The sequence below is a fragment of the Rhipicephalus microplus genome, unplaced genomic scaffold (assembly GCF_043290135.1).
Source record: "Rhipicephalus microplus isolate Deutch F79 unplaced genomic scaffold, USDA_Rmic scaffold_12, whole genome shotgun sequence".
In the NCBI taxonomy this organism is placed as follows: domain Eukaryota; kingdom Metazoa; phylum Arthropoda; class Arachnida; order Ixodida; family Ixodidae; genus Rhipicephalus; species Rhipicephalus microplus.
In genome coordinates, this window is record NW_027464585.1 from 38,446,788 (window position 1) to 38,471,314 (window position 24,527).

The 24,527-nt window shown below is 46.7% G+C and overlaps 2 protein-coding genes and 1 pseudogene across 6 annotated transcripts in view; 2 read left to right on the plus strand and 1 right to left on the minus strand.

Moving 5' to 3' along the window:
* LOC142783830 (uncharacterized) overlaps positions 1-24,527 on the plus strand; it is a 456,044-nt gene that overhangs the window by 337,819 nt on the left and 93,698 nt on the right. The gene's annotated exons all lie outside the window — the stretch shown is intronic.
* Positions 1-24,527, plus strand: part of RhoGAP68F (Rho GTPase activating protein at 68F) — a 177,953-nt gene that overhangs the window by 74,501 nt on the left and 78,925 nt on the right. For 3 of the 4 annotated variants that reach the window (XR_012888497.1, XM_037418108.2, XM_037418109.2), the window contains 3 exons: positions 13,892-13,990; positions 22,728-22,850; positions 24,448-24,524. Coding sequence is in view for 3 of the 4 variants with exons in the window: in XM_037418108.2 (XP_037274005.1) it covers positions 13,892-13,990; positions 22,728-22,850; positions 24,448-24,524 (299 nt within the window). In the remaining variant the exon portion in view is untranslated. The remainder of the gene's footprint in view (positions 1-13,891; positions 13,991-22,727; positions 22,851-24,447; positions 24,525-24,527) is intronic. The other variant, XM_037418110.2, reaches the window with a different exon arrangement.
* LOC142783831 (uncharacterized) lies at positions 721-2,927 on the minus strand (annotated as a pseudogene).

A 24,527-nucleotide genomic window follows, 5' to 3' on the forward strand; every position in this document is an offset into this window, starting at 1 on the left:
CTGCTGTGGCCCACATCATCCTTGATGAACCACAGATCCCCGAGTCTCTGCACGGCAACACGTATGAAGGCGCCGAAGATTGGCTTGCAGGTTTCGAGCGGGTTGCAATGGATGAGTCGAAGACTGGAAGCTTCGTTCAAACAAATACGAATGTAGCTGCTTGGTTCGTTTTTGACATCATTATTAGAGAAAAGAACAAAAGATGGATTGTAGTAGCAACAGATTACTTAAGGGGGGACGGGCCTTTCGGAACGATCTTTCTTGTTTCTGGTTAGATCTTGATGAAAATTGGCAGAGACTAAAAATGACCTCATAATGCTTCCATAAAAATTTCAAGATGATATCATGAAAACTTTCTGAGAAACAAATAATTTCATTACTGGACCTTGTGGAGCGGCTGGAGAGTTTAAAAAATGACATTGAAAGTTGGTAAACACTGTGTGCAGAGGTGAAAGTATGCTCTAGGGGGCTGCGTTTTCAAAATAATTTTTTTGCAACACTAAAATTTGTAGTTCATGTTTTCTCCATTGATACTTCAATGAGCACATTTGCACTACAAACAAGAAACCCTACCAAAAATTTTTAAAAGGCTAAATTTTAAAAATAAAAACGCAGCCCCCTGAAGCACAGTTCAAGGAGCATTACAAAAAAACAGAATCAAAATCTGTCAAGTAGTTGCGAAGATATCTGTTCCACGAGCTGAGCAACATGCCAAAAAAAACAGTATTGAGAAAACGAGGTTCAAAGTCTTGAGTCACGGTTTACATGCCTAATAGACACCAGGGTTGTAGTCCTTAGTGTCCTTTGCAGTGCGGCGTTGCTTGGCCATCTGACCTTTAGCCTGATGAGCTTTCACAGCCTTTTTTTTCCGCATGGCATCTTTTTCGGCTGCTCTACGAAGTGCATGGCGTCCAGGTTGGAGCCCAGAGATGTGCAAAGTTGGGTGTAGGCATGGAGGTTCCCAGCATTATACCTACAGATTGCTTCACTGACAGCAGTTTCTGCGGCTATCAATGAAGCATGCTCTTCTTTGGGCAGAATTGACCAAATAATTGAGTGCAGGCTTTCGGCAGCATTTTGAGTTTTTTTGCCCTGGCACCGCGCAAGAAGCTGCGGGTCCGAAAGTCGCTGGTACACAGGCAGCAGGGCAGCGGCAACGTGTCGTCCCAGGTGGTACTTATGGGGTGGCTGCGGTTCACCTTTAGCTTCTGCAGCCCGGTGTCTGCACCAGCTATCAGGACCTGGTGGGCAAAGTTCATGGTGTTGATCCTGGTCTGTCGAAGTGGTGCGGTAGAATGTAGCCATGACCGCTCGCTGCATATCCTCCACTTCAGCATGCTGCCTAAGGGCTTGGCCATAATAGGCAGTCAGTTGCTTGATCAAATTTTGTGTAAGGCCACCTTTTCCGCCGATAGTTTGGTCTTTCTTGTTCTTTGTGATGATTTCCCGCAGGGCTGTGCCCATCCTCTTTTTAATATGATTGATACAATCTTGTTTCTTCAGGGGTATAAAACCGTAAGTCTGGTCCTGGCTCAGAGCTAAGAAAGTGCGGCTGTCGCCATCGCAAACGATGGTTGTGTAGCGCAGGTCATTTTTTTTAGTAAGCGCCGAAACAGTATGAGAGCCGCTTCGACTTCCATTTGGCCCGAGTTTGCCTCTGTGTTTTTCTGGCAAACATGTGCTTCCTTCCATTCACTGTAGCCGTCGTCGCCTTCTTTGGGGCCCACAGCACATCCATGACAGTAATTGGACAGGACAACACTGTCAAGCACTAATCCAGTGTAGAATTCAATGACCGTCCCTATGCCGATGTGGGACGCGTGGCCGTGTGTCATCCACGTCCCGTCGTACACCACCGTGACATTCTTGGTGGGTGTTCCCTCCATTTGGCTGTACACATTGCGAATGGCTGCAACAGCGTCGCAAAACACACGTGCCGCGGCTGCTGCGCCAGCAGGCCGAAATTCCCCCTTGAGATGCTTTTGAAAAGTCTTGTGGGGAATTCCCCTATGTGATGCATTCATCACAGACCAAAAATCACTGAGTGCAGCTGATCCCTTTCCAATAGTTTTTATAGCTTGCATGGCCTGAATATTTACTTCAAATGACTTGCTGTTTTCCATTCGCGGCGACACCCACTCATTTTTCGCGTCCGCGTCGCAAGCAGTGCAGGTGAGCACTATCTTTACCGCTAACCTGTGCTTAGTTCCGTGCTTCATCTTGATTCCTGGCTCTTTGCACTGCGGGCACAGGGCACTGCCAAACAGACCATTCAGGGCCGCGCGCTGCACGAGGAAAAACTCACCTTCGTCTTCCGTTTCGATGTCGCTCTCGTCCCCTTGGTCCATCAGTGACATCTTGCGCTCCGTCGCAGACACTGCTCTTAGGGACTCCTGAACAGCCGCGGCGCGTTCGGGAGATGCCTCTGCTGACACGAAACGAGGCTCTAATCGGGCCCGAATCGTGCTACTGGTGGTGCTGGTAGACGGCCTCGCATCCTCGCGCAAAGTACTTGGCTGAGCATCCGCGATGCCTACATCCTCGCGCGAAGTGCTAGGCTTAGCATCCGCGACGTCTACATCCTCGCGCGAAGTGCTTGGCTGGGCATCCGCGATGAATACATCCTCGCGCGAAGTGTTAGGCTTAGCTTCCGCAATGTCTGCAGCCTGCGCGGAACGACGAACGGATGTTTCCTCAGACAGCACAAAGCACTGCTCCACAGGGATATGAACAATTTCGTCGATGCTCGCGGACGATGCTCCGTGCGTGCTTGTGCTCGGCTGCGAGTCTTCGTCGTGCCGCACGCCGTCGTTGCTGCTCGCAGAAGTTGCCGGACTGAATTTCTTTTTCACGATCGGCGGCTTCGGCTTACGAGCACCAAATTGCTGCGCAGTCTTGCGTTTCTTCTTGAACGATCGCCGGTCCATGATCGCATGCGGGAACTGATCTCAAAACTGCAATGCGCCAAACTCGATAACAACGTTTTTCTCCTTTCACGAGCGCCGGTCTTACCGCAGCGCGATGCGATCTTGAAACCACGCCGCGACGAGTTGAAACCAAATGCAGTAAGCGGCGCGTCAGCACTGTCAGCGTGTAGAGCAGACGACCTTTGCGCCGATTGCTACAAGCGACCGCACGAAACCACGCCGCGACGAGTTGAAAACAAATGCAATAAGCGGCCCGTCAGCGCGTAGGGCAGACGACATTTGCGCCGATTGCTACAAGCCACCGCACGAAACCACGCCGCGACGAGTTGAAAACAAATGCAGTAAGCGGCTCGTCAGCGCTGTCAGCGCGTAGAGCAGACGACATTTGCGCCGATTGCTACAAGCGACCGCACGGGCGACCAATGCGGAGCCGGCGTACAGTCACGTGACACGCGTCGCCAATCGGAAACTGTTGTGATACCTTTACACTTTGGCTTGCTGTGGGCTTGCTCTTGCCTGGTTCAGCCGGCCGAGGCGGCAAATTTGAAACGGAAGAATCGCGCTATCCATAGAGACAAAGATGGCGGCGCTAGGTTACGTGGTTGCGGAGATATCGCGGTTCAAAAAACGCCGTTTTTTCCCAATTTCCGTGAAATTCATCGCCACCTTAGCTTCGATAAAAATTTTTTACATAATTTCTACGCAGTTTTCAGGGACAAAACTTCGAAATTAGATAGAAAAGGGGTCACAGAATGTGAAAATGAGATTTTCAGAAAAAATATTTTTTGGCCAAATTTCGCGATGCCAAAGCCGCGTCCCCCCTTAACCCATTATGCTAAGACAGTGTCTTTGGTCAGAGGGACAACCATCGAAGTCGTAGAATTCCTTGTCTACTCCATAGTGCTACAACATGGTGCCCCTAATGTTGTTATCACAGACCGAGGGACGACATTTACATCCAATTTGACGCGATCCATCATGAAGCTTACCAGCACCCGCCACAGGAAAGCAACTGTTTACCACCCTCAAATAAATGGCGTGACTGAATGTCTTAACAGAACACTGACTGATATGTTGTCGAATTGCGTAGACTTGGAGCACCGAATGTGGGACATGATACTAGCATATGCCACGTTCAGTTACTACAGCGCATCGCAGGAGACTATTCAAGTGACGCCATTCCAGCTTGTTTATGGCTGAACAGTCACTACGCCTCTGGATGCAATGCTGCCTGTGAGCGACAATGCTGACCACGTCACAGATTTCACTCAGCAGGCCGAAGCAGCGCATCAGCTGCCAGGATACTGCATTCAACAACAGCAGCGAATTGATGTGCACCGATACAACTTGCGACGAAGAGAGATTGAGTGTGCACCAAGTGACAGAGTGGGGATATGGAGCCCCGTGCGAACACCTGGCCTCTGTGAAAAGCTTCTTCATCGTTACTTCGGTCCTTATTGAGTACTCTGCCAATTAACCATTTAAAGGGACACTAAAGTCAAAGAACAATTTACATTAGAGTGAAAGGTCAGTGTATAACATGATATAATATGACAACAGTCTCAACAGCAGTGACCTAGTTACCGAGAAATGAAGGTAAATGCACAAGAATACATGTGCTGCAGTAGGACATTCTCAAAATGATACCGGTGACGTCCGACACACCACCTACAATTAATCACTAGGAAACGATCGATGCAACAACTGGCCACCACCGTTTTGGGCTATTTATAAAAGTATTTTCTAAAGAGCTACCCGTGTTCAAAAAGCAGATGTTTGAAATTCATTTGAAGGATTCGAATTGGCTGCTTCTGCCATATTGCTCTAATACGCCTCGCTAGTCCGATGCTTCTTCCCAATACGCCTCTGGGATAGCGTCGTCTGCTTCTTTGTGCATTGTGAGATCGCAGTTGTCTAAAATCGTTCTACTTAGTGACATTTTCGCACTCGTTCTGTATTCTCGGGTTGTTAAGACAGCTGCAAGCAGAAGTTCGTTTTTCATATTACAATTGCGCGCCATACTCGTCTCGAACATTGCACGCACGCGTTTCAAACTGATTTTTATAGCGTTGACTCGTTGGCGAGAAGGTTCTGCTTATCAGCGCTTCGGACCTTGCAGCGAAGACCACCACGGGACAAGTATTTGTACTCGCGATTGAGCATGTCATACTTTGAAACATCGGGCACAGCTGCCATACACATCGTGGCTGCGATTTATGCTTGAAGCCGTGTCTAGGCCTAACTCCACCTCAAACTTAGCGGGCCAGACTGGCGCGTTAGTGAATATGTGAAAGCGAAGAAGACGTAACGTGTTTCTTCGCAAGCAACAATTTACATCGACCACTGGCTCCTTAGAACCGCTAATCTTGCGTATCGGTAGAGGACCCAAGCCATGCTCGCCATGCACCGATCACTCGAAACAGCAACGGAAGCAGCCAGCCATTTCACGTGTCAGCACCCCAGCACGCACTATCAAATCTGTTGCGCGCCGATTTTTTGTCGCCTTAGCTAGGCATAACTCATCACCAACTGACCGGAAATATGCGGCCTTCATTCTTGAATCTGTATGTCAACATTCGCGACCCTGTTCCCATCCCGAAAGTAAACCAAGCGATGTTTGAAGTCAGAAGTTATTGAATTTGGGATGTCCACGGTAGAAATATCCGCTGTAAAGGAGTCCTGAGCACCTTGCTGGCCTCACATTTTACTCAATTATATTCGAATATCTGTTGTACCAGAATTCGTAGAAAACGAAGCTCAATCGGTAGAAAAAGTATGGAAGTTGGCATAATGCCGCAAATCAGTATGTATAGTAACCTATACATACATATACAGTATGTATAGTAACCTATACAGTATGTATAGTATGTATGTATATTAAGCGGGTCCGTTGTTACGAGGTTATACTGTAGTTTCTTCGAACTACCTGAACCATTCGTTATAATACAGTTGAATGCTTTTATAATGAAATTGGTTTTAACACTAAATCATTTTTAACAATGAGAAGCTGCAGCAGCGTAAACTTTTGTACTTTTTTCAATGGTGAAATAACCTGCTTACAAAAATGCCCGCATGCTGCATTATCAGTTATAACAATGAATTCTCGCTGTTGGGTGTCCATGCCGAAAGGTAATGGAACACATAGTTCTTCAATATAAAGGAAAAAATGACCAATGCAAGTCCAGAAGTGTTATGGCTCAGCTTGTATCAGCGCGGTACATATAAAAAGTAAAAAAATGGCGCAGACATTAAGAAAGGTCGGCTCTAAACTTCCAACTATTCGCTTCATGCCCAGCACATCCATTCTATACACGGGCCAAAAACACTACTCATCTTGCTCGTGGCCAAGATGCGTCATTTATTTTTCCATCAGTGCAATTGATGGCGAACTCACACACAAGGAAACAGAAAGGACGTATCTTGGAATGAGACCATGTGCAAGATGAGTTGTGTTTTGGCGCATGTACAAGATGGATGTGCAGGGCCGTTTAGCCCCTATTCTTTTAATGTCTGTGTTGTCTTTTCTTCTTTTATTTATATGCACTGCGCTAATACAAACGAATTTCAAGAAATGCACGCTTTTAAACCCCAGTGCCCTTGTGGGTTTGCTTCATTGCAAGGCATTGTGGCATTGCGGCAAAGCTAAAGTTTGAAATCTGTTATTGAGCAGGAGCAGTGATCCTGTTAAAACATGCCGTTTGAATAATAACTTCACACTTGAAGAGTTTCAGCATCTGAAAAGTCAGACGTTGTCACACCTTGGCTCTTTGGGGCATGTGGCTGTCCCGTGAAAGCATCCGACTTTTCAATTGTGTCAGCCTTGTCATCCTTGTCACTGATGACTGTTGGCATATTCATGACAGCCTGCCATCCCCCTATTTTGCTTTTTTTGTGTATGCGTGTATTTATTTATTTAATCACTAGTGCAACCTCTATTGCCAACGTAAGCATTATTGTAGGGGAGATGAAACAAAAAGAAAACGCAGATTATCAACTCTAGGCAATCCAGCAGGCCAAGGAAGCTGCTGAGAGGCATGGTCTCTCGGCTGACTCCTAGGCAGGAACCCAGCATGGTAACCTGCAGGAAGTGAACAAAGTTGTTCGCTCACTCACTTGTACAGTTGAATAAGACACACTTGCACAACAGTGCCTGCACATTCACAAAAACAACCCATCTTGCAGTGGTGAACAAAAAGCAGTGGCTGGAAGATCAACAACACATGCATCCAACTTATTCCATACAAAAATATTTTTAGTAAAAGGAAAGAAAGAATTAGGAAAGACACCAGTTCGACAGCTGACCTTGGGATTTTTTTATGTGGTCATTTCTATGTGACACATAGTGTGGGCTCATCATGTATAAACTCTTGTTAATGTGAATTTCATCACAAAAGATCGAATGGAAAAACTTTATTCGCAAGAATTTTCTGCGCTGCTCAAGAGGTTTCCATCCTAAGTTACTTTTAAAGCAGGTTGGAGTTAAAATTGCAATTGTCACTGACAATGCTTCAAGCAGAGTTCTGTGTGTGTTTGAGTTTAAAGATTAGGGTTCGATCATGATCCCATACTGTACAGGCATATTCAAGGATAGGTCGGACATTCGTAACATTTAAGCTTCTTTAAGACTTTTTGAAATTGCATTTAATAAACTTTGCCAGTTACGTAACCTACATGCTTATTCCAAGAATCGGCAGACAAGTATACACTGTCATACCTGTTTATAGCAATTATCATTATAAAAATGACATTTTCAGTATTGTTATAAGTGGGCTCAACTGTGGATGACCAAGTGGCTTGAGCAGCAACCTTTGTGGTTGCCGGTAATCGCACCTGCGTGCGCGCAGCTTTAACCATTTAGTTGTCACATCCATAGGGCAAGATCGCTACCTCATTTGGAGCATATGTCTTTATGTGTTGAGCTTAGCGGCTAATGTGATACACAGCTAAGCCTGAGGACGTGAGTCGCATTTCGGTTCATACAGGTTGTGATGAGATTTTCTGGCAGTATGACCGATGATGATTATACACCCCATCAACAAAAGATCACAGCGTGTTGTTGTATGGCACAAGTTATACGGGTGCTGCAGAGCGCAGAGCAAGTTCCTGACCCGCCAGCTAACGACGTCGATCGGTTCCGCGAAGGGGAACGTGGAAAACCAACACAAGAAAACAAAGGAGACTCCGTCATTCACATGGGTCACGGCCAGAGCCATCAAGGTCGCCGGCAAAGAAGAGAGCTTACCTGAAAATGCATCTTGCAAGAATGAAGTCAAGCATGATTTTCTGGGTTTAAGTTCATTGTTCGGCATGCACGTGTGCCATTTGAAAATGCAGCACAGACGCACTACCGAGTTCATCGAGACGTAGTTCCGGCATGCGGGTGAACTTGTCTTCCCGCGATACGTCATTACAGAGTATCTTTGGGATGGCGGGGCGCCTGGCTGTCGCATGCACCCATGGTCAGCGCACAGGGCCTGGCAATGTGCTCACCGCGCTTTAGGTGGCTTCTACGAAGCGACATTTAGTGTGCGAATTGAGGGAGTCGATCCTGGGACTGGCTACCGGCAGCCGATACACGGGCTGACATGGTAGAGAGTGTGACAACATGCGTTGCACATAGAACCTCTCCCCTCGCGTGTTGTATTTGGTAACGTGGTTTTTACCAGTGCAGTGTCTGTTACAAAAGTGTTTCCGTGATTGGTTGTGGCGATGCGAGCCCCAACTGTGATTGGCTTGTGTGGAGACCCTTTGTTCTGTGGAGGTCCTTTCAGTGTTTTGATTAGGCTGCCACTGGAGCGTGGCGCCCCCTGTACCTTCTGTGTATGTCTATATAAGTCAGTCGCAATAATGGCAGGGAACCCAGTTTTGTCCGGGGAGCCAGCTTTTGCGTGTCGGTTCTTGCGTGCTTGTGCCCCTTTGCGGCCACTAACCACGCGACATAGAGCGGGAACATGCTGCGGTGGTGGTGGTGGTTCTTGTGCAGCTCTGTGCGGTGGTTCCTCTCTGGTAGGAGCAGATGTAAAAGGCACTAGGTGATGGCAGTTGCACTGCAGTACTCCACCTCGCTCTGTCTTGACCACATAGCTTCGTGGCCTTTGCCCTGGACTGAGGACTGTACCTTGCACTTCCTCGGGATGCACCCAGACACGCTGACTGGTTTGGAGGGGTGGCAGGTCTCATGCTCCGTGATGGACATTGAAGTTGTCTGTCTGCTTCCGCTTGTAAGCTGCATCCTTAGCAGTGACGCCTTTCCCTGACGGCCAGTTGGGACGTAGCTTAGATTTTTGTTTCGGGACCTCGGTTCTGAGTTGGCATCCCATTAACAGCTGGGCTGGGCTGAAGCCATCAACGCCTGGAGTATCCCCATAGCTGAGCAGGGCCAGATGAGGGTCGCTCAACTTGCAGAACAGGTCCTTGACTGTACAAACCATCGTCTCTGCTTCTCCGTTCGATTGAGCATAGTATGGACTACTGGTCGCATGTTTGAAGCCGTACGATGCTGCGAATGATGCAAATTCTTGCGACGAGAACGGTGGGCTGTTGTCTGACCTGACCTCTTGGAGGATTCCGTGTCTGGCAAAGATGCTTTTGAGAGCGTTGATGACTGCCTGAGCTGTCGTGCTTCTCAGGGTAACCACCTCAGGGAGCCTCGAGTAATAGTCCACCACTAGGATGAACGTCTTGCCATTGAGGTGGCGTCCAGGTAGGGCCATGGAGACCAGGGGCTCTGCAAGGTTCACGCGGGTGAAGGCACACTGTTTGCAATTGGCGACGAGAGAAGCGATGTCTGCAGAGATGCCCGGCCACCAAACTAATTCCCGGGCTAGGGCTTTGGTTCTGTTGATGCTCTGATGACCTTTGTGCAACAGCGTCAAGACCGCATACCGAAGGGATGATGGGATGACTATACGGGGCCTTTGAGCAAAACATCATTGCAGACTGAGAGCTCGTCTACCACAGAGGCATACTTCGAAAAATGCAGTGGCATCTTTCATCTGGGGCCAACCCGGCTGGCAGAAGGAAATGAGAACCTTGCACTCTCTATTGGACACTTGTGCCTGTCGTATGTCTTCATGGCTCAGTGGCAAGACATTCGATGTGCAGCTGACGACTTGTGCTGTGAAGGGTTACATTGCTTCGAGGGGAGTAGATGCCTTGACGATTCCAGACAAGGTATCTGCTGTGGCTAGCAGTTTTCCCGGCACGTATTGCATCAGAAATTGGTATTGCTTTATTCTGAGTCGCAGTCTCTGAATACGAGGTGTCAACATAGCCAGCTCCATCTTGGTCAGGAGTTGCCCCGCCGTGGTAGTCTAGTGGCTAAGGTACTCGGCTGCTGACCCGCAGGTCGCGGGATCGAATCCCGTCTGCGGCGGCTGCATTTCCGATGGAGGCGCAAATGTTGTAGGCCCGTGTGCTCAGATTTGGGTGCACATTAAAGAACCCCAGGTGGTCGAAATATCCGGAGCCCTCCACAACGGCGTCTCTCATAATCATGTGATGGTTTTGGGACGTTAAACCCCACATATCAATCAATCAATCTTGCCCAGGAGTGAAATGAGTGACAGGTGGTCAGTCTCGATGTCGAAGTTGATGCCGTGGACAAACTTGTCAAACCTTTGAATAGCCCATGTCGTTGCCAAAGCCTCTTTTTTGTTCTGGCTGTAACACTGTTCGATCTCATTCAGTGACCTCGAAGCGAATGCCACAGGGCGGCGCTCTCCCGAGGGTTGCATCTGTAGCAAGACTGCACCGAGTCTGAACGAGCTGGCGTCTGCAGACATTTCAGTGGCGTACGGTGAATGGTACTTAGCCATGCACCTGTCTGATGTCAAAAGTTTCTTAATTTTCTTGAATGCAGCCTTTTGCTCATGCTGCAACACCCAACTTGCGGACTTGCTGAATAAAGCTCTGATGGGTGCTGTGACGTGCAAGATGTGTGGTAAAAATCTGGTGAGATAATTCACCATTCCCAGCAGTCTTCTAACGCCGGCGACGTTATTTCCATGGCTTTGAATGCTTCGATCTTGCTTGGATCTGGCTTGGATCTGGCCTGATGCCCTCTGCTGAGACAACTTTGAGGAAGGAGACCTCAGATACCCCAAAACGACATTTGTCCTGGTTCAGTGTGATGCCTGCTTTTGCAAGGCGGGACAGCACCTGGCTCAGTCTAGCATTATGCTCTTGGCGGGTGCGTACAAAAAACAGATTGTCATTGATCATATTGGCGACTCCATCCTGGCCCTCCAAGATTCTTGACATCTGTTTTTGGAAGTATTCGGGCGCGGAGGTGATGCCATAGGGGAGCCGGCAAAAGCAGTAGCGGCCATATGGTGTAATGAACGTCATGAGTTCTTGGCAATTGGCCATGAGCTTAACCTGGTGGAAGCTTGCCGTCGCATCGAGCTTTGAAAAAACTGTTAGATCACCAAGGAGGCCAAGGACTTGCTCCACAGTTCAAAGAATATGACAATGACGAAGTACGACCTTCTTCAGTTCCGTCAAATCAATGCACAGCCGACAGGAACCATCGTTTTCGCATGCGACAACGTGACAGGAGCACCATGGTGTAAGCTTGTCGACCCTGCGAATCACGCCGGCGCTTTCAAATTTGTCCAGCTCAGGGCGGACGACCTCGAGCAACGGGATAGGGATCCTGTGGGGGACTCTTAGCGAGAAGGGCACGGCATCAGGTTTCAGCCGGATGATGTGCTTGTCTTTCAGAGTGCCCAGTCCTTTGAAGAGCTCGGAATGCAGCATTGCCTTTGGAGTCTTTAGTTCGTCAAGAAACTTTACTACTTTCAAGGCTTGCAGTGCAGGCAGTCCCAGAAGAGGTACAGTGACACCGTATGTCGTAGAGGCGCTGGCAACTTGTTTTTCCTTGCCACCAAAGTCGTGCCAAATACGAGCCTAGCACGCAAAGTGGCAGTCCTCCCAAGCCAGTGAGCAAGCTGTCGACTTGGTCGAGCTTGGCGGGCAGCATAGGGAAGTCCCTGGGCACGGCAAATACTTCGGCGCCGAAGTCGACCTTGAACTGCACCGTGTAATTGTCAACGGTAACGTCGACGAACATTGCCGTGGCGGGCGTTCCGACGGCGTGTAAATTAATGGAGCCAAGCTTTTTCTGTTTGTACTTTCTCAAGCGGCACACTTCAGTAAAGTGGCCTTTCTTTTTGCAAAAATTGCAGGCGAAGTGTCGAGCTGGACAGTCCGAATGTCGGTGAGGGGCGCGGCTGCAGAATTCACATGTGGATGGCTCGCGGGCGTGCTCTGCTTGCGGCTGCTGCGCAGAAGGCTTGGCTCTGGAACGACGAGAGGTGGGCTTGTCCGCTTTTGCGGCATCGAGGTTAAGCTCACACGAGTTCTCTGTTTGGTTCTGAAATACTTTTTTTATCGGCGTCTTCGGATTGATGGGCCTGAGTCCATGCTTCCTTGAGTGTTAGGTTCACGTTTTGGCACAGCTGGTCCAAGAGGCAGGAGTTGCGAAGGCCGACGACCAACCGGTCATGTATGAGCTTTTCCTTGGCGGCAGCTGACTGATAGTTACAGCGCTTCACCATGCTGCATAGCTCTGCGTAGTACGCATCGATGCTTTTGTCCGGCAGCTGGGCGCGTCGGTGAAACCGTCACAACTCGTAGAGCTGGTTGGCTGGGTGCATGAAATGCTCAGTGAAGCAAGCGGCAACGACTTTGTATGAGGCTAGCGACAGGGCGTCAAGAAAAAAAGTCTCAAGGAGCGGGCGGGCATCCGGGCCCATGCATTACATTAACGAGCGTACCTGCATGTCTTCCGACGCTTTTGTGAGCCCCGAAACTACTGCATAGCCTTCGTAGCGGCGGAGCCATGTTGCCCATGTTGCCGAGTTCGCGAAGTCAAACGCAGCCTGTGGCTCGAGGTTGACGTCGTACAGTTGCGGCAGTTGCCGCGGCTCGCTTGTCTCGTTGAAGGACATCGTGTTGCTGTTCAGTCGTGATGAGGCTTAAGGCTAAGGGCATTGTTCATTGGCTATCCCACTTCTGACAACATGTCACCTGGTTAGTGTCACGAAGGGGCACGGGCATGCAAGAACCGACACACAAGCTGGCTCCCTGGACAGAGCTGGGTTCCCCACCTTTATTGGGACCGACATATATAGATATACACAGAAAGCACAGGGGGCGCCACACTTTGGTGGCAGCCTAGTCAAAGCACTGAAACGTGCCAACCTCCACATGGTCGACCGAGGGTTGAAAAGAGGGTGTTTAGATGGAAGAAGAGAGTGGAGGTTTGGGATTGGACTCGGGCAGACGCCGGAGTGCTGCAAAAAAGCGTCTCGTCATCGGACTGCGGGTCTTCCTTCACCCTGCCACCGAGCACTCGAGTCATCAAGGGGCACCCGTTCCGAACCTCAACACCTGTTCTCCTTAGCCAGGGTAGAAGCTAGCCGAGGAGAAGGAAATTAACTGTGAGTGAAAAGTGTTTCGGTCGTTTCAACTTTCTTTTTCTTTTGGTGGTAGAATGGTAAAAGGGTCAAAGAACCCCTGGTGGTCAAATTTAGTCGACAGACATACACTGCAGTATGTCTCACGATCGTATCGGCATTTAGGCACTCTATAAAAAGAATAAGTAATGGTTGTTTAAGTTGATGGGAGTTCATGCTCTTTGGTTGCTGCCACTTGTTTTGCGATGCTCTGTTGTCTTGGAATAACAAACCTCATGCAGAAAGTTAATTTTCATGGAAACTAGTAATCACTGCAATTGAAAGTGTTTTCAGTGGCTTTGTGGAATAATGTTGAAAACCACTGTTTTAAAGCTTCTTGCACTGCTCCATAAAAATGGCTGTTTTGTGCATAGAGTGATCAAACTGCCACCACTACACTGGACAGTAGTTTTCTTGGAACACATCTGGGATGCATGTGATATGCGTGACAAGAAATGGTTTCCTAAGACCCCTGTCGTGATGCCTCACTGTATATTTGTGCAGTGCCAAGTTTGGGAGGAAAATCTCGTACATGAACCACCTGCATGAGTTGAAGCAGCATGTCCACTATGACCAGCTGCGAATACCAGAACAGGTGCTTGAGTGAGTGACCTACTTCTTCCATTTCTCACAAGGAGGTAGAATATTGCCACAAGCATTTACACCAGCTAATTGCGTACAGTGATAAAAAAAAAAAAGCTGCAAGCCAGTAGGAAAGGCAAGTAGCCCCTCCACCTGTATTCATTCACGTTGCGGCGTCTCCCTGTCGTCTGCTTGCACACACAAGGCGAGTAAAGCGAACACATGGCTGCACCTGTTGTAGCGGGTGCCCTCCGCTTTGATTTTATCAAGTCGTCATTGTGAGCTGTGTGACCCGTAAGTTACAAAGTGATGGTTATATTTGCGTTAATGTGCTGATTTTTTAGCACTGATTTATTTGTGACAGTACTCGTCTAACTCCATTATTCATTATCAAATTCTCGGCACATTAGGCTTACCAAGCGTGGCTGAACAAACAGCTGACCTCGCACAAATGAAGACAAAATGTACCTAATGCTTTGTCTTCATTGTGAAGTGGCACAAAGTGATGGCTTATTTCACCATTTATTAGTTGCTGCCAGCGCAGTGGGCAAATAGCCAATGCAAGTTCGGATCACAGTAATGATCGTGTCTACAGGAGCGCTGGTATGCTCATTAGTAACCACATTTACTGGTGGTTACTGATAATGTAATTAAATGCCCAGGACATCAATGCGAAGAAGACTAAACATATGAAGCATCATTGGGATGTAATACATGCCAAACTGCCGCAAACGTCTCTACCTTCCAAATTGTAAGGTAATCAAATCTGGAACTATGATTTGCTATGCAAGCGTGTGGCCTGGTGGTGCTGAATGGTAGTGATGAGATGGCTTGGGCTAATGTTAATCGACTTTGTATTTTGGAACGAATGTTACGGTGTTCAAACTTGCTTTGAAACAAATTTAGTTTAGTCTTAGTTTCAAAGTATTCAAGTGTTGAATAACATGCAAAAGCTGCATGTAACTTCCCGTATAGGTGGTTTCACTGTGGTGGAGTGATACTATGCCGCTAGTACATCTATTCAGGAAACATTTGCACTGCCGCAAAGCTCCTCCGTGAAGTTAAGCGTTTATATTAGCCTTGCATCAATTTGTAATTTTAAATGCGAAGCATTTCTTCATGTACTGCAGGCACTTAGAGCGTCAGTGTTTGTATCAATCTAACTATCTATCTATCTAGCCGCCTAAGTCTGGGGGCTCTTGTGATCACCCCCTTAAATGTAAACCAAAATTAGTTTGGGAGGGTAAGATGATTTGACGAATATGACTTGCTGGTCATGGCATGGTCAATGGCGCAATCTTTTTGCATACGTCATTAAACCCTTCCTGCCAGACGTGTGGTGCATACCTGCAGGCAGGTGTATCTACCCAGGAATGGCGAGAACAGACATTGGTAATTTTAACACGTTACCGTTAAGAAAAAAACTGACATTAACAGGGTTGACCAGATGAAAAGCAAAGAACAAAAAAATTCGGCAGGTCCTACGTACCTTGGGAATCGATGTTATGTGAAGCATGCGAGTGGAAGGTGACTCTGTTGAAATATTTCTCTTGAGCCAAACTTCATGCAACTTCAACTAAAGATATCTACGAATGCATGCACAGACATACATTAAACAGCCGCATATGTTTCTTTATAACCAGTTGTTTACACTTGTATAACGATGTCAACAGCAACATGGCTATACTTGAACCTGCTTATATCGAACGTCCCACATCCATACATCAATTAACTCATGGCCCTCAGTCCCCAGTGGCTGCGAAGCAACTGACCACGGCGGCAGTCAGATATGCAATGCAACAGAGGGTGCTAAGAATCTTCGGGTCCTGACAGGCCACTATTGGAACCTGAACTTGGCAACGTTTAACTCTAGAACCTTATCTAGTGAGGCAAGTCTAGCTGTACTATTCGAGGAGCTAAAGGGTATTAAATGGGATGTAATAGGGCTCAGTGACGTTAGGAGGACAGATGAGGCCTATACAGTGCTACAGAATGGGCACATCCTGTGCTATAATGACTTGGTTGACAGAAGAGAACTGGGAGTGGGATTCCTTATCCACAGAAACATAGCTGGCAACATAGAGGAATAGCATTAACGAAAGGGTGCTAGGTATCGCAGTTAAACTCAATAAGAGAGGGACGGAAGCTTGCACGAGATACAAGATGAAGGTCGTACAGACTTATGCGCCTACATCCAGCCATGATGATGCGTCAGTTGAAAGCTTCTACGAAGACTTGGAATTGGCAATGAGTTATGTAAAAACACAGTTTACTATACTGATGGGAGACTTCAATGCCAAGGTATGGAAGAAGCAGGCTGGAGACCAGGCATAGCGAGATTACGGCATCGGTACTAGAAATGCCAGAGAGGAGCTATTAGTAGAATTCGCAAAACGCAATGATTTACGGATATTGAATACCTTTTACGGAAAACGAGGGAACCGTAAGTGGACATCGAGGAGACCTAATGGCGAAAGTAATAACGAAATAGACTTCATACTGAGTGCACACCCAGGCATTTTGCAGGATGTTTAAGTGATTGGCAAAGTTCGATGCAGTGACCATAGAATGGTACAGTCTCGAATTCGCCTGGACTTGAAGAAGGAACGACAGAAACTGATACGCAAAAAGACAATAAATGAGCTAGCACTGAGAGCGAAGGGACAGGAATTCAGAATCTCACTTCAGGACAAGTACTCGGCTCTTATCGAGGAAACCAGCCTTAGCATTGTTGCAATGAATGATAATCTGACGAGTATTATTACGAAGTGTGCAGTGGAAGTTGGTACGGTAGTTAAACAGGACACTGGCAATCTGTCCCAGGAAACGAAGAACCTCATCAAGAAGCGTCAAAGCATGAAAGCCTCAAGTACAACAGACAAAATAGAGTCGGCAGAGCTTGCGAAGTTGATTAAGAAGCGTAAGGTATCTGATGTAAGAAGATATAACATGGAGAGGATTGAACACGCTTTGAAGAATGGAGGTAGCTTCAAAGCAGTGAAGAGGAAACTTGAAATAGGCAAAAATCAGATGTATGCACTAAAGGACAAAGAAGGCAAAATAACTACCAATATGGATAGGATAGTTAAAATAGCAGAGAAGTTTTCCAGAGATCTGTTTAGAAACTGGGACAATCACAACCTTACTATAAGAACTAGCAGTAACCCAGATATCACCCCACCAGTAATAATAAAAGAAGTCAGAAAAGCCTTGGAGAGTATACAAAAAGGCAAAGCTGCTGGTGAGCATCAGGTAACATCAGATCTGCTGAAAGATAGAGGACAAATTGTGTTGGAAAAAATTGGCCCCGTATCTGCATATTACACCGCAAATGTCGTCGAGAGACGACAGTCTTGAGTCTGGAGAGAGTGAACAAAACGTTATTTGATGTTCTAAAACAATCGGTAAATGGTATTCTGGAGGCGCTGCTATAGAGTGCCTCGAATGTGCAGCGGAGGTGAACGAGCGTATCAAGTCACGTCACACGAGAGACATGAGCGCAATCTGGCAGTTATCCTAGAAAAGGGGGCGCGCGCCATGCGCGGCCATCTCTGAGGCGATAATGTGTAGAACGCAAGGCGACGGGTAGGTGACACCACCATGTTGTCTTAACAAAGCGTTGGAAACACTTGCCGTTTCGTGCAAGCCTTGCATGGCCAGCACAGCATTATAAAGGCTACGATCTTTATCACCTCTTTCAGCTGAAGTTATCAGTTGTCATGTATAAGTTTTTTCACGGTAATGTGCATATAGATGGCATTGTCTTGAAAAGCCTTGTAAAGAATAATATTACTAGGTTTTCTGAGCTTGATAACCGTCTTCTGCCTAAAGTTCGCACAAACTACGGCAAGTTCACTACCACATTTACAAGAATCAAGCTGTGGAATTCCCTTCCTTACGTAATAAAATCATCAACCACAGAACATGCATTCAAAAACCAAGTAAAAAAATATTTTTTGCAACAGTTGTCTTCATCTTAGCAACTGCTTTTTAATGTAGCGATAACAATTGCAACATGTTATATTATCCTTGCGTTTTCTATTACAACTTACGCTTGTTTGTTCCTCAAGTTTTTTTTTTGCCTTGCTAAACATATATGCATTTTCTACTTTTGTTTTTTCACACTGCGCTTCTTTTTTCTTACTCAAGGTACCGTAACAACTGAATGTTGTATATTTTGTTTCGTCTCCCGTTAACATCATGTATGGGAGGATTGGGTCGGCTGTTTGGAGTATCGTTCGGTCATTTTGGTGCCCTTTAGGGTACCGTCAAGGGTGGACAAACAGACGAATGTACAGACAGACAGACCGAAATTCTTGCGTCGGAGGTCCCCAAGAAAGACTGTCGTCTTTAAAACTAGCCACCATGTTTACGAGGTGTCTCCAGACAGGAAGGGTACCAGAATCTTGAAAGAATGCTAACATCATCTTAATACACAAGAAAGGAGATGACAAGGACTTGAAGTATTACAGGCCGATCGTTTGCTCTCTGTTGTATACAAGCTATTTACAAAAGTAATTGCTAACAGAATCAAATCAACATTAGAATTCAATCAACCAAAGGAAAAAGCAGGATTTTTAACAGGCTACTCAATAATCGACCACTTTCATACTATCAATCAGGTAATAGAGAAATGCTCAAAATACAGCCAACCATTATACATAGCCGTCATAGATTACGAAAAGGCATTTGATTCAGTAGAAATATCAGCGATCATACAGACAATGGGGAATCAGGGCGTCGACGAAGCATATATAAACATCCTGGAAGAAATCTACAGGGAATCAACTGCTACCATAGTGCTTCATATAAAAAGCAACAGAATATCAATAAAAAAAGGTGTAGAGCAGGGGGATACAATCCTCCAATGCTATGGGGGATACAATCTCTCCAATGCTATATACCATGTGCTTACAGGAGGTTTTCAGAGGCCTAGAATGGGAAGAGTTAGGGATAAAAGTTAATGAAGAGTACCTTAGTAACCTGCGCTTTGACGATGACATTGCGTTGCTCAGTAACTCAGGGGATGAATTGCAACTCATGATTATAGAGTTAGACAAGGAGAGCAGAAAGGTAGGTCTTAAAATAATCTGCAGAAGACGAAAGTAATGTAGAACAACCTCGGAAGAGAACAGTGCTTCGAGATAGGTAATAGTGTATTAGAAGTTGTGAAAGACTATGTCTACTTTGGACAGGTAATACCGTATTCACTCCATTCTACAGCGCCCTCAATTGTAACGCGCACCCGATTTACACGACAAAAAAAAAAGTAAGGCATCGATTGCAACGCGCACCCATTTTTCTCGCTGGCCCGCACGATCACACCACTCAAAAAAACGACTCCTTTTAGGAGATTCTTCTATTTAATTATGAGGTACGGGGCCTTTCCTTTCCTCTAGTTAGCCAGCACCAGCTCACTTTAAACTGGTTCTGCATTAGACTTTTTTCCAATGCTAATTGCATAGCCCGCACTTAGAGCAGTTCTGTCGTCACAGGCCGCTGTGTTGCTCGCTGCTCAAGCACATACTCGCCAAGCAGCTCTTCAATTTGCGGAAACCGACCCTACTGTGGTCCACTGAAGCCTTTGCGTGAAGCTTTGCTGTCAACAGTCTTCTGTTTTTGTTTCCGCCAGTCCCGCACGCACATTTCGGGAACTCCGAACGCCCGCGATGTGGCCCGATTTTCGTCCGTTTCTGCACACGCGATGACTTTTCTTTTAAAAGTGCCATCGTGGTGCACTCGAGTTTTTTGAGTCCGCCCTTCCATGCCGTCGATGCTAATGCACTACAAGATGAACTCCTCAGCACACGTTCGATGTGCCGCACATGGGAAACACATAGGCAGAAATGGCCGACGCACCATGCCGACGCGTGTAGGGGGCGGCCACTTTGGAAATGGCGATGGCAATAGAATGACCGTATTCATTTTTTTTTCGTACTCGATTCTAAGGCGCATGCGATTTATGAACTCGCTTAACCGAAAAAAAGGTGCTCGTTATGTTCGAGTAATTACGGTAAGCATGAAGCCAAACCAAGAGATTGAAGTAACTGGAAGAATAAGAATAAGGTGGAGCACATTTAGCAGGCACTCTCAAATTATGACAATTAGATTGCCACTACACCTCAAGAGGAAGATATATAACAGCTGCATCTTGCGGGTACTTAGCTGCGGAGCAGAGACCTGGAGACTTACAAAGAGGGTTCAGCTTAAATTTAGGACGACGTAGCGAGCAATGGAAAGGAAAATGGTAGGTGTAACCTTAAGAGACAAGAAGAGAGCAGAGTGCATTAGGGAACAAACGGGGGTTAAGGATATCATAGTTGAAATCAAGAAGAGGAAATGGACATGGGTCGGGCATGTAGCGTGTAGACAGGATAACTGCTGGTCATCAAGGGTAACTTACTGGATTCCCAGAGAAGGCAAGTGGGTTAGGGGAAGACAGAAAGTTAGGTGGGCAGATGAGATTAAGAAGTTTGCGGGTATAAAATGGCAGCAGTGAGCACAGGACGGAGTTGACTGGCGGAACATGGGAGAGGCCTTTGTCCTGCAGTGGACATAGTCAGGCTGATGATGATGGTGATGATATCGAACCTTCATTCAACGAATTACTCAATATAGCGGAAGTTTTTCGGTTCCCCATCATGACTCCACAGAAGCACATGTATCTACGATGTATATGCATTAAAGTAACAGCCGGAGACATCCTTGAAATTTCCACATTCCTTCCTTTGTGATCGCCCCATTTCACTATCAGTAATTCACGGCGCAAACTGTGCCTATAGTGTTCGAGAAGCCTCAGGACTGAGGTAGATCATTTTGTTAAGATTACGCCCACTTTGTCAACATTGCAGATTATTGTGGAACTTGTGTTACTGCTAGCGATAATGCTATGATATTCTATATCAAGTGTATAGATGCCAACACGCTTCGTCGTTTGTCAGTTGATCGATCAGTGCCAGTGGGCATCGCTGTAATGTGACCTTCAGTTTACGGGCCACAAGTTCAACCGAATAAACAGCTTCATCTTGTAAAGACAGTCTGCTTCGTTCATTTACGTCACGACCCCATGACAATATAACAAACTTTAGCCACAGACAGTCTGGGAATTTTACTCGGATTTTGTCATTTCGGCATGAGCATGAATCTTCCGCGGTTGCCCCTCCACCGACGGCGTGCTCGTGGCCCCGGGGACTCCCAGGCGAAAGCGAGCGCGAGGCGGGCAGGCAGGCCTGCACCTCACGAGCCTTGGGCGCATGCACGGATGTGCCCTTCCCCTCCCTCCTTTCAAACAAACAAACAGAAAAACTTTTACGTAGCACTGCCACACTTTTAGTTAGCGTTGCTCATGCGGCGTCGCGCTGCATATCGAGGGCGCTTTACCAAATAGTTTTTCATGCTGTCATTGTCGTTTGCTCTTTGTTTTGGACGCCTTGCACACACATGGTGCAACCCCCGACGACATTCAGCTTTGATTTTTTCTTTTTTAATGTGGACAACGGTGTCGTCACTATCGAGGGGATGTCATATTAGGGGGCGGTTGAAACTCTCCGAGACGGCGACAGATTTTCAGAGGTCAACTTGTCACGTGCTTCTAACTTGCGCCGCAAGTTCGCGAGACCGTAGCCTTCGCGATGCACCATTTAGCTCTGGCAACAACATGGCAGCGCGTTGAATGAAATGCAGTCAATGTTAAGCAACAAATTTTAATGTTATACAAAGTAAAGCTAGCAGCCAACTCTTTTGGATTGGATATCACGGAACTCTACAAAACGCTTGTTTAAGCAAATACGGCCGCTCCAGGGATGTGCTCTTTTCATAGTCTCTTCTCGATGAAAAAGCAAAGGGCGGACGGACAAACGGACGGACAGACGGACAAGTGGGTGGGTGGGTAAGTAAGTAAGTACATCCACCCACCCACCCACCCACCCACCCCAAAAGAGCACATCCCTGGAGCGGCCGTATTTGCTTAACAAGCGTTTTGTAGAGTTCCGTGATATCCAATCCAAAAGAGTTGGCTGCTAGCTTTACTTTGTATAACATTAAAACTTGTTGCTTAACATTGACTGCATTTCATTCAATGCGCTGCCGTGTTGTTGCCAGAGCTAAATGGTGCATCGCGAAGGCTACGGTCTCGCGAACTTGCGGCGCAAGTTAGAAGCACGTGACAAGTTGACCTCTGAAAATCTGTCGCCGTCTCGGAGAGTTTCAGTGGATGGATGGATGGATGGATGGATGGATGGATGGACGGACGGACGGACGGGCGGGCGGGCGGGCGGGCGGGCGGGCGGGCGGGCGGGCGGGCGGGCGGGCGGGCGGGTGTGTGTGTGTGTGTGTGTGTGGACGGACGGACGGACGGACGGACGGACGGACTAATATGAAATATATGAAGCTGTTGAATGTCTGTCTCTGTCTCTACATGCATTTGCAATAATAAATAACAATACAGTGACCTTCCATCTGCGTGCTTTGCTTAACATTGTTTCCCAAGGTTCGTGGGATCTGCGGAATTTTTTTAAGTTTAAATGTTTGGTAAAATACTATTCAGTGTTGCTTCCAGTTGCGTTAATCAAAAAGAATGACATTTGCACATGCTTTGTTTCAATATTGAAAAAATATATCATTTGAAATTGATCCGAAATTATTCAACTAATCTACTGTTTGCTTCGAGTTAGCTTTGAACCTAGAATTCACCCGTTCTGAGAAAACATTTTTGCTCCCCTCAAGGGATTGTTTTGAGTGTGAAGAAGCTTTGTTGCAGGCATGACCGAACGCTCCTGTCCAAGGGAGCACGCCTCCCCCACTCTCAGAGCAGCGGATTCTTCGCTGCTGCTGGTGCACCCACATATCAGCCCACACAGCAGTTTCGGGCCTCCCTCGAGCAGTGAGTAGTCCATTTCTGTTTGAATAGGCTCTTGTGGGCCGAGGTATATGTCACCACAGCATTATGCTGCTCGTATCCACCTAGTGGACAGATCTGCTTCGGCGGAATGTGTTCAAATACTCAAAAATAGTGGCAAGCCGTCATGCCATGGCACTCTTGATCATGCCGCGCTGAGCCTGCAAGCACATTCCTAGAGTAAAAGAAAGAAAACGGAACAGTGTAGAGTAAAAGGACAATCAAATCAACTTTACAAATGTGAACTTGCATATGAACATGTTCAGATATTTCAGAATGATGCTGGAAATGCGTACCGACCTTCCAGGTTCGTCATGTGGGCAGCTGTGTTAAGCACGATTTGAGCGCTAGATCACACACGGCCTTCATAATGTGCGTCCAAAAGTTGATCTCTGGGGCAGCATTCGTTGCGGTGAAATGCATTCCATCTTTCTCATGTCCGTTGAGAGTTGTGATAGCTTCGTGATGTTAAGATCACGTTGCTGAAAAAGGACTGTAAACTAGGCATGCTTCTCGCCAAACTCCAGCCAATCAGTGGAGGCCGAAGTGGATAGTCCACAAGGAGGGTACATCAAGAATCACGCCCCTGGCTAGCCTTGTGCAGAGTTCGTAGTAGCTCATAACGAAAGGGTTGGTTTTGGTATGTAGGAGATGTAAATAGAGAGAGAACTAGTGTTAGCCATGAGGGTCAGAAAGCAAAAAAATTTGGAAATACAGAATGTGCCATTGCCACACTACAGTCATAAGAGACTTCAGTGCAGAAGGAGAGTTAAAGGAATAAATGTCAGTATAGTGGAACTTCATTGAACTTCCATGCTGTTGTTTTGACGAAGATGTAGTCCATCTCAGACGTGAAGCTAAATGAAGTGTTTTGCAAACGAAGCTCAGCGTTCTTTGTTAGTGGTGAAACGAAGTACTCTCGTCCTCAGCAGTTTGCAATTCAGAAAAAAACTGCAACCACTATATTGCCACAGTCAACATCTTGGCAATGTTACAAACACTTCTTTGTTGCACGACAGATTCATAACTCGTGGCCTGGATATCTGACACCATGCACCAGCAGGCTGCATAAGACCCAGAACAAAAGTTTTTAATTGTTGCAGCATCTTGGGTCTTTGAGGTATACGCATCGAGAATGGGACAAAGAAGCAGACACGTAGCACAAACTTCTAATATTCTCTCCTTGGGAGCCTCCCCATTACGTCATTGTCACCAGGATATCTGTTCTGCTGTACAAAGATTATCAATCGAATCAAGGCAGTTTAGATTGCAAATATCTAAATTAGTCAAATTAGTTTTTTTAAATTCATTAGATTTAAAAGTAATATGTGATCCACTATCTAAATAATTGTTTCTTTGCCAATCCCCCTGAGTGGGTGAGAGCCATTAATTTAGGCCATCGTTATCTTCTTTTTCTTCTCTGTCCCATCCTGGATGCGCTATATATCAGATGCTGTGGATAGCGAACAAGCCTGCTGTGCAACTTTAGCTAACAGCATCGTGGTTCTTATAAGTACTGCTGGTAGCATCGTTGCTAGGTCGTTCAGATGATAGTAATACACTGGGACTTTTTTCTGTGCAGCATCAAGAAGCACAACAATGGGGACCCGATTCCAAATGTCGTTCGGGACTGTGTCACTTACCTGGACAATGATATTGGTA